Consider the following 10,746-nt stretch of genomic DNA (forward strand, 5'->3'; position numbering starts at 1 on the left):
AAAAAAATATTGTTCTTTTACGATTCCCTCCAAGGTTAAGTGGTGCTCCAGAATGTGTTTTTGAGTGACAGTGATGGTGATGTTAATGGTTCTCCAGTCTGCCACTAACAAAGGGGGGTTTCCTCAGTGGTATTTAACCTGAAGTAACCGATGGTCTGAGTGTCTGTCTGTCTGTCTGTCTGTCTGTCTGTCTGTCTGTCTGTCTGTCTGTCTGTCTGTCTGTCTGTCTGTCTATCTGTCATAAGGCAAAAACCACGACAATCAAATACCAGCCTTTCCTATGTGTGCTTCAGAACCTGTTTAAGAGGTAATGATAAACTGAGATGAAGATAGATGGATAGCGTGAGTCTTCCAAGATATGATAGAGAAAAAAGTCTTACATATATCGGCCGACATAACCCAACATAACCCAACATAGACCAACATAACCCAACATAGACCAACATAGCCGACATAGACCAACATAACCCAACATAACCCAACATAACCCAACATAGCCAACATAGACCAACATATCCGACATAGACCAACATAACCCAACATAACCAACCTGTAACATAACTTAACCTGTTAACATAGACCAACATATTAACATAATAACACCAACAACATAATAGCAGCAACATAACCCAACATGATAGCACCAATAGCATGAATTAACACCAGCAAACATGAATAACATAACCAACATAGCCGACATCAGGATGGTATCTGTGGCCAAGTCTCCTTAACATGCTCACCCCCCCTCTCCTCCTCTCCTCATGGCTCCTGAAGATTTTCTGTGTCGCCAGGTATCTCTCTTAAAGGTGGGGTGGCAGCATGGTCTCTGTGTCTCACCCAGAAGGAGGGGAAGAGGGGGAGGGAAAGGGGAAGGGAGGGGGTCTCAGTGTTGCCTGGGATGTGTATTGGGAAGATATTAGAGAGAGAGAGAGAGAGAGAGAGAGACGACGTTCTTCATTGTAATTTTTGTTTTAGTTTTTCTTTTATCTTGTTTCCTCTTTCTGTATTGTTCTCTTCATTCTTTTATCTTCTTCTTTTCCCTCTGTTTTGTGTTTTTTCATCGTGTATCTTTTTTTATCTTTTTTTCTCAGTTAATTTTTGTTTTCCCTCTTTTTCTTCTCCTCTCATCTCCCTCCTTTTCCATCTTTTATCCCTTTCTCTTCCCCTTCCCTCTCTCCTCTTCTTTCCCATCCCCCTTTCTTCCCCGTCCTCTTCTCTTTTCCCCTTCCCTTTACCCCTCTCCTCCCCTTCCCTCTCTCTTCCTCTTCCCTCTCTCATCCCCTTCCCCTTTCTCCTCTCCTTTCCCTTCCCTCTCTCCTCTCACATCCCCTCCCACACTCCCCTCCCATAACTCACAACTACACCTTCCGCATACCTGACACAACAAATAATTACAGGTCTATATTAAAGGTGTTATTACGTATGGGTCGTGTCCTTCATCCTGCCATAGAGACCTCACCTCCTGTACCTCCACTCACCAGGTACAGCCTCCTTCACTACTGCGTCTACAGGGACTCGTCATATAAACATCCCACGAATCATGACATCGAGGTGTTTATTTAATGTTTTGATTTGATTCGATAATATGTTTACTATTGAGAGTTTCCTTCTGGTAAATGTCAACAAACACAGGCCTGCCACACTGCAGAAAACCTGACGAGTCCCTGTAAACGCACAAGTGAATGGGACTGTTCATAGGTGACTGAAATATACAGTACTCTACACCAGAACATAGATGAGATTGAAATATATCTAAACTTTCTGAGTTGAGTATATTTTCTGATATATATTTACAGACTTATTTAAATACAGGTGCTACTATTAATGTCTTTTTTTACTGATTAATTATGTTATTATGTTGGAAAATTGATTTATTTTTGCTATAAAGTTAATTTACTCAGGTTAAAAGAGTTCATTACCTTCACTCACACATGTCTACAGGTGAGAAAATTATATAATTAAGGTAACAGGAATATTTATTTATTTATTTATTTATTTAATGTTACTTTCTTTCGACCCCCAAAAAATGTTTATGTTGTTTCCTTGTTAAAAGTTTGTGAAAAGTTTGTCTATTTTTCTTAGTGAATTTCTTCGAATTTAATTACGTATTTTTTTCCTCATTTACTAAAATATAAACAATGACTCGAACATTTCTCAAGCTCATTTTTGTTTTTCATCGTCTTTTCTTTCTTCTTCCTTCTTTCTTCTCTTTCTTCTATCTTTCTTCCTTCTTATTTATCTCTCTCTTTGCTTTCATTCTTGTTCTTATTTCTCTTTGGTATTTTCCTCTCGTTGGCGTGTCATGCATTTTCCTTCAATATTATTATCAATATTATCACCATCAGTTTTACCATCATCACCATTGTCATCACCATTGTCATCATCATTACCATCCTCATTACCACCACCACTACCAACATTACCACAATCACCGTAACCACCACCTCCACCACCACACGACCCATATCATTACCACTATCATCACCATTACTACAACCACCACCATCATCATCATCACCATCATTACCACCACCATCATTATCATCACCACCATTATCTTCACTATATATAAGCAATTTTTTTCGAGTTAATTAAGGTGGATCTGTTCTCAGGTGGAAGATAAACTGTGTACATGGTGTGTGTGTGTGTGTAAGTGTGTGTGTGTGTGTGTGTGTGTGTGTGTGTGTGTGTGTGTGTGTGTGAATGAGAGAAAGTAAACAACGAAATAACAAAGGAAAAACAGACAAAGGGAGAATAAAGGTGAGAGAAGAACAAGAAGGGGAGGGAGAGGGGGAATGGGAGGGGAGGGGGGGAATGGAGGAGGGGAGGAAAGAAGGAGGTAAACTAATCAAATGCAAAAAGAAGAGAAAGGGACGAAAAAGGATAATGTTAAGAGTAACTTGTGAAGGAGAGAGAAGGAAGGAAGGAAGGAAGCTGGGAGATAAGGAGGAAGGAAAGGAATGAAGTAATGGAGGGAGAGAGGGAGGGGGGTAAGTGAAGAAGGAAGAGCAGAAAGGAGGCAGGTCAGGAGGAAAGGAAGGAAGGAAGGAAGGAAAAAAAGCATGTCGGGAGGGAAGGAAGATGCGGGTCAGAAGGGAAGGGACAGGTCGGGAGGGGAAGGAGCGAAGGAAGGAAGGAAGAAAAAAGAGGGAGGGAAGGAGGGAGGGAAGGAAAGAAGGGAGGAAAAATAAAGGATGAAAAGAAGGAGAGAGGGAAGGGACAGAAGGAGGCAAGGAGGGAAAGAGGGAGAGAGAAGGTGAGAGGGAGGTAAGTCAATATTTACTTGAGGCGATCCAAGCGCGTGTTTACAAATATTAGCCGTTAACAACAGCCTACCCCCCGACTCGTAACCAAGCAAACACAGGAGAGAGAGAGAGAGAAACCTGGGAGAGAGAGAGAGACTACTGCGTGAAGATGATGAAACGTGAAGATGAAGAGAGAGAGAGAGACGGAAGGGGAATGCGGCGTGAATAGGAGAAGAAAGAGGAAAGGCAGACAAAAAAAAGAGTATATGGAAGAGGAAGAAGAGTATTTTGGAAGAGGAGGAGGAGGAGGAGGAATGGGAGGTACTTTCACCTTCCCTCCCTTGTGGTCTTGGCTCTCACTCCGCGGTTCCTTGAGTTGTCTACTTTCCTATAAAGACCATGACGGGTGTGTGTGTGTGTGTGTGTGTGTGTGTGTGTGTGTGTGTGTGTGTGTGTGTGTGTGTGTGTGTCCCTCTTGTTGTTGTTGTTGTTGTTTTCTTCCCCCTACTTCCAATTTCGTTAACTTGCTCACATTTTCTCTTCCTCCTCCTTCATTCACCTCTCCCTGCTCTTCCTCCTCCTCCCACTTTTCCCACTCCTCCCTCTCCTCCTCCTCCTCCCTCCTCCCCTTCCTTCTCTCTGTGGTCACTTACCTAGTAATGACAGCCGGGGAGGGGGGGTTCCTCCACACACAAATAATAACAATCATCGTTGGAACAATCTATGAAACTTGGTGCACAAACGAAGGCTTTCCCAGTGTTTTGGTCAAGGGTGTTCCGTGCCATTACCGGTTTTGGGTTGTGTTAGCGTTGGGTTTAGTTGTCAGGTTGGGTTGGTTGTTGAGGTTGGGTTGGCTTTGGTTGGGTTGGTTAAGGTTTTGGTTGGTTTTGGTTGGGTTAGGTTGTCAGGTTACTTTGGTTGGAGTTAGGTTGGGTTGGGTTTGGCTGGCTTGGCTTTGTTGGGTTATTGGTTGGCTTTTGGTTGGGTTGGGTTTGGTTGGGTTAGGTTGGGTTTGGTTGGGTTAGGTTGGGTTTGGTTGGGTTGGGTTTGGTTGGCGTTGGTTGGGGGTTGGTTATGGATTCGTTTTAGGTTTCACTTTTACTAGATTTTCAATGCAGTGTTGCGTCTGTCTGTCTGTCTGTCTGTCTGTCTGTCTGTCTGTCTGTGATTATTCGTAAGCTCAGGCATCCACACTCAAGTTAAACCCAAACATTGACTTCCATTACACTTACACCAAACTTAATTATTATTATTATTATTATTATAATTCTTCACCTGGGTAATTAATGAGAAAAAATATATAAATTCCTCCACGGTGACACACACAGCCTGAGGAATCATACCTGAGTTCACCTGTTTTATTAAGTAGACATTTATTATGTCTGAAGGAGTCTAATCCACTAAGTTCCCGCCTCCCTCCCTCCACCTCATCTCCGAATAAAGAATGTAGGAAAAATGTGAATGAAAAAGTCACAGGAATAAGTAACAGGGGAAAACCTAACCTAACCTAACCTAACCCAACACCATAGCAACATAAACGAGAGGTATAACTATGTGGAGTAGGTCAATTGTGGTTTATTTAATGTATTTATAAACCACGAGCGTCACTAACAAGGTCAAGTATAATGGTCAATAATATAATCAAGTCTTTAATTTGGTTGTTAAGTCAAAAGGGTATATATTTTTTTTTTTTTTGCACTGATTATATTTGTGAACTGGCTTTCCTTCCCAGAAAAGAATGTGTGTATTTTATTGTAATGTAATGACGAAAGTACAGGTCATTTTTGTCTATTGTAATGTCATAAAAACGGTTAATTTATGTATTTTGGGGGTATTTATGTTTTACTGTAATGACGAAAATACAGGTAGATTATGTATTTTTTTTTTGTTATGTAGTTTTGTTTTCGTAGTAATGGTGGGACCTTTATGTAGTCCATGTCTTTCGTTCAAATATTGTAGTGTGAAGTGGGTTGTGGGTGGTACAGTAGAGGAAGTGGCTATTAGCGATTTGAGGTTGTTAGAGTACCAACTGGCTCTCTCTCTTTGTCTCTGTCAACCAAATTACAACTCGAGGATAGTGTCCCCAAAACCAGCCTTTGAAATTACCCTGAGAGTGACTTAATAATGACTAGATGTTTTCCCCGTCTGCTGTTAGTGACTTTTTTTTTTTTACTTTTTACTTTTTTTTTACTTTTACTTTTACTTTTTTTTTACTTTTTTACGTTTTTTACTTTCTTACTTTTTTTACTTTTTTTTACTTTTTTACTTTTTTTTTACGTTTTTACTTTTTTTTACCTCTTACTTTTTTTACTTTATACTTTTTAATCTTTGGATAGTTTTGGTTCTGACAGTTACCAGTCCGTGAGAATTTCTTTACTGGGTTGTGTACTGGTAATGCTGCCTTGGCTTTGGCGTCTCATGATGAAAACTTTCAATTGTCGCAAAGATTTTCTCACACGTGATTGTACAAGTCTCAAGAGTCTATTGATAAGTGAGTTAAGCTCCGCACACGACCTCCCTTCTAAAAAAAAAATATATATATATTATGATTGAGTTAGTTCTCACCACAGTAATATATATTATTTTTTTACTTAAGTGTTGAAAGTTAGGTGCAAAGAGTTACACATTGTAGTAAAGACGCGACAGAGTGACTCGGCATCTGTCACTCCGACACCACAAAGTAACTCTGCATCCGTCACTCCGGCACGACAAAGTAACTCGGTATCCGTCACTCCAACACCACAAAGTAACTCTGCATCCGTCACTCTAACACCACAAAGTAACTCTGCATCTGTCACTCCGGCACGACAAAGTAACTCGGTATCCGTCACTCCGACACCACAATGTAACTCTGCATCCGTCACTCCGACACCACAAAGTAACTCTGCATCCGTCACTCCGACCTATACTATAAACAAAACTTACCTGAAAAGAAATCTGAACTGTTGAACGGTGTTGTGAGGTGCCTGGAGCCCTGCATCTGACCTACTGTGTGTTATGATGAGGGAGGAGAGACTTACTGAGAGTGAGAGAGAGAGAGAGAGAGAGAGAGTGGTGGAGCGGACTTTATATGTTTATTGTGTAGGAGAGGAGAAATGTTTGTGTAAGGATGCTGGAGGGGTCGTGTGTGTGTGTGTGTGTGTGTGTTGTGTTGCAGGCTATGCACAGGGACACCAACCTACAATACTAGGTTACCTCGCTGCCTCCCTGTCGTTACCAAGTTTAATAAATTCGTAAAAAAATAATAATAAAAACAATAAGAGATACAAAAACGAACCAAAAAACAAGCCTCAAAGATTGGATGAAAATTAGAAACAAAAGATAAAGTAATTATAGACGGGGAAGAAACTTATATAGGGGTGAATGCTGATGGAAGAGAATTGAATTCTTTCATTGACTCTATACTCAACCTCAGTCCCTGTAGTTCACTCTCAGGTCACCAGATGGCTCCACTATACTACCCCCAGGACACGAACACATACACAGCCAACAGTAACTATTAATGGAGGATGGAATTCTTACGATTTTTTTTTATTTACACTTGAATATTTTATTAGTTGTCAGTTATATTCACCGTCATTAATTACTTTGACAGGTATATCACAAAGGTATATGATATTGTCAGGTGGGGCCTCAGTTCGTGTGGTCTCCAGTAGATTAACACACCACAAACTTTATTGGTTCATAGACAGTAAATATTAGACACCACAGCTTATTTAACTTAATTATTTAACAACCTAACACTAACCTAACATAACACAACACAACAGAACCTAACCTAACATAACTAAATCTAACTGACTCTACCTGAACACAACGCAACACCTCCAGGTAGCTTTAAGGTGTTTAATCATCAAGGTGAAATAAACTGCGGTGTCTAATCTTCACGTGGTCTAATGTTTTCAGTAGTAACAGGGACACTGAGCACCTGTACACCCCTGAGACTAATCACACGACCACAGCTACACTGGTAGAGATCGATCAATGTGTGTGTCTGAAGGGTCGATGTGGCAGCTATTGAGCTAAACGAGTCACGTGAGGCAGAAAGTGAAACCTTTAGTGTTTGTGTTTTTGTTAATTACTGATTGTGGGCGTTGGTGGCTGATGGGCGGTTGGAGGTGGTTGATGGGCGGTTGGAGGTGGTTGATGGGCGGTTGGAGGTGGTTGATGGGCAGTTAAATGGACGATGGGTGATGTGGGCGACGGGCGGGTAGTAAGTTATTTGATGGTGGGTGGCAACTAGATGGCTGTAAATAACGAACCATCCGATGTGAGGGGCAGGTGGGTGGTAAGTAATTTATATTGAGTGACAGGCGACGAACCAGCTGCATGAAAGTGGTGGATGGGTAGTAAGCTAGGAGTGGGTGGTAAGGTTGGAGTGGGTGGCGGTAAGAGACTGATAACGAGCGGTGGGCCAGGTGGTGTGACGGCGATGGGCGGGATGGCGGGTGGCAGATGGTCGAGGAGGGTGGGGTAAATGGAGCAGTGAACATGGTGGTAAGTGACTTGGTGAAGAGCCTTGTTAGCGAAAGTTAGCAGCTGTTAATGTGGAGGGAAAGTGTCCATTGTTGTGTGTGTGTGTGTGTGTGTGTGATGGATGGGGTGGTGTTTGTTTGTATAAGGTGTTTAACTCTGTGTATACTTATAAATGAGAATAACACACACACACACACACACACACACACAGTCTAGAAAGGTCATTCACCTCTTCATAAGAACCATGGCTAAAGAAAACTCCACAGTACTCAAAGTTGTGACAGCCTCTTTCCCTCTCTCCAATCCTCATGCCCATCCACGAGAGAGAGAGAGAGAGAGAGAGAGAGAGAGAGAGAGAGAGAGAGAGAGATAAAACAGAAATCGAGATACAGACAGACAGACATTTAAAAAACAAAACGATATATAATGCCTTGTAGACGTGTACTTTTATTTTGGTTTCTGAATCTTCAAATTTCACTGGAGACAGATGGAGGTGTGTTGGGGACGGATAAATCACTCTTGATTACAGGTGACAATGTGCCGTGAACACCTGGGTCCTCTCGACAGCAGGTGGGTGGGAGATGTACCGACCCGATTCCTCAAAAGGCTGGGAAACACCGAATTGAAAGTGAAATGTTATGTGTACTTGACTTTATTAGGCTATTAAGAGAGGGATTGTGGTGTTGATGAGGAAGAGTGACTGAAATAAGTTTTAAGAGAACAGAAAGTGTAAATAAAACATAATAAAGGTCACTACCGTACTTAATGTAAACACCAACCTCGAGTCTCCTCCCTCCTTAAAAAAATGACTTTCGTACACACAAGGAAAAGTTGACGAACCTCGGCATACCGTCGTGCAGGTCTTCCCTCCTTCCCCGCGATGAAAGTGAAATCGTATGCTGAAGATACTTATCGTGCCTCAAGTGACTGTCTATTCTATCTCGAGTGTTGAGTGTGTGTGTGTGTGGTTTAATATTTAAATTATTCTTTGTAAACACGCTGAGATCATCACGGGAGGAACTATTTAAACTCGGGGAGGAGGAGGAGGAAGGCCCTTGGTTAGGTGGTGCAGTGGGTGTATGTTAGGTTACTGTAAGGATATGTTTTTGGCTAAGCTAAATTCAATGTTTGGTTAGGTTAGGTTGATTGGCTAGTCCTGGTTATAGGGTAGGCAGCGTTAGAGAAGATTAGGTTAGGTTATGTTAAGTGTATGAGTTTGGTTAGGTTAGTGTTTGAGTTAGGTGGATAAAGAGACGTAAGCAACAGTGAATAATAAATCTCGACTCATCTTTCTGTTTTATGTTATTTTTCTTTATCAGTTATTAGGTCAATTATTTTTTTCCATTCTTTGCTTTATCATCATTTTTTTTCATATTTTTCTTTCACTTATTCCTCTTAAATCTGCTTTTCTCTTATGTTTTTTTCTATTATTGTTCCTCTTTTCTCCTCTTCGTTTTTTCTTGTCTTCTTCGTCACGTCATCTTCGTCTTTACTCCTCCTCTTCTTCAGTATCTTTTTCGTCTCTTCTGTCGTCTCTTCTGTCGTCTCTCTGTCTCCTCTTCGCCTTTTCTCCTTTCCCTCTTCTGTCTTCCTCTTGTCTTTATTCTATCCCCCTTTTTTTATTCTCCTTTTATCCCACATCTTCAGTCCTTCGACAATCCACACTACAATTTCAGTTCCTTGTATTTTCTGTTCCTCGTTCAACTATTTTCTCTTAATTTAGGACCAAAGTCTCAAAACACTCGTAAGTCAAGAGAATTGGTTCACACACGACGTAAATTTTCTTTTCAGGGTCTTACTTCGTTCCTACATATCCAATTCGAGGGAAATGTTACGTAGAAATAGGATTACCTTAAGTTTAATCACTCCCAAGTCCCAGTTTATTTCACCTAAATATTAACAACCCTAATCCTGACCTAAGTTAACCTCTCAGATGGTTTTAAGGTGGTAAATCTTTAGTTGGAATGCGATGGTTAATCTTCAGGTAATTCCACGAATCTCTTAGAAAATCCGGGTCTATCTATCACAGTTGTGTATTCAAGTTATGATTTCTTGTTTATTTATAAGTTGAGATGAGTTTTACGCCCCTTCACTTAAGACTCATGAAACCAGAGTGTTTGTTTGTGACCTACGTGTCCCCTCTATATATAGGTTCACGAGTGGGGTTATTGTTAAAACAGAGCCAGTGGAGGGCGGGGCAAATTTCAGCACGTAAACAAACAATGGCGGAGTGTTTACACTTATCAGGATGGCCAACTGAGATTTCAGGGCAGCCAACCCGTGAACAACATATTTACGAAGATGTTCAGTACAGGAATATAGTTTAGTCGTTGTTTTGTTTGTGAATTATTTTATTTATTTATTTTTTCATCATCCTCTGTGGTAACAAAGATATTATGTCTCTTTAGTTTCGATAAGAGATTGTGTTTCTATTTTACAGTAAAGAATTAAACAAATTTTTAACACCGTTGAGAGTAACACAAACAAATGAAGATCAGAATATACAGGCTTCAGCTATCCATCCAGTGTGGAGTTAAGTAAAGTATGTAAGTAATAAGTGTGTGTGTGTGTGTGTGTGTGTGTGTGTGTGTGTGTTTACTTTATTTGTGAGTATTAACGTAATGTTCTTTTCCGCAGGTATGAGACATTGGCCTTCAGTAGGGCTGCTTGGACTCAGGTAAGCTAGTGAGGTGTACAGATGATGGGGGGGATAAGAAAGGATATGGGAAGACACAAGGAGATGGGGAGATGGGGGAGAAGTATAGGGAAGAGATGGGAAAGAATAAGGAATGGGGGAGGAATGGGAGACAAGGTTGGCACTGACTCATGAAACACACTACAATTTCAACCTTAATGGGGGAGGAGGTTCTATCGTCCTACTCATTAATGGGGTTCTCGGGGACACAATGGGGTCTCAAGGTCTCAATTGTGCTAAAAGAACCTAATGGTGGTTTCTAGGTTTCAAAGGGTTTACTAGACCTGACCTGTGTTCATAATTAATGGGGTTTTCTGGGTATCTGATGAG

At 40.9% G+C, this 10,746-nt stretch overlaps 1 protein-coding gene across 1 annotated transcript in view; it reads left to right on the forward strand.

The window, feature by feature from the left end:
- Positions 1 to 10,402, forward strand: part of LOC121854542 — a 138,107-nt gene extending 127,705 nt beyond the window's left edge. The window contains exon 3 of the mRNA XM_042349216.1: positions 10,359 to 10,402. Coding sequence (XP_042205150.1) covers positions 10,359 to 10,402 — 44 coding nt within the window. The remainder of the gene's footprint in view (positions 1 to 10,358) is intronic.
- The last annotated feature ends 344 nt before the right edge of the window (positions 10,403 to 10,746 follow it).

Source organism: Homarus americanus, unplaced genomic scaffold, assembly GCF_018991925.1.
Source record: "Homarus americanus isolate GMGI-L3 unplaced genomic scaffold, GMGI_Hamer_2.0 scaffold49658, whole genome shotgun sequence".
Classification (NCBI taxonomy): Eukaryota; Metazoa; Arthropoda; class Malacostraca; order Decapoda; family Nephropidae; genus Homarus; species Homarus americanus.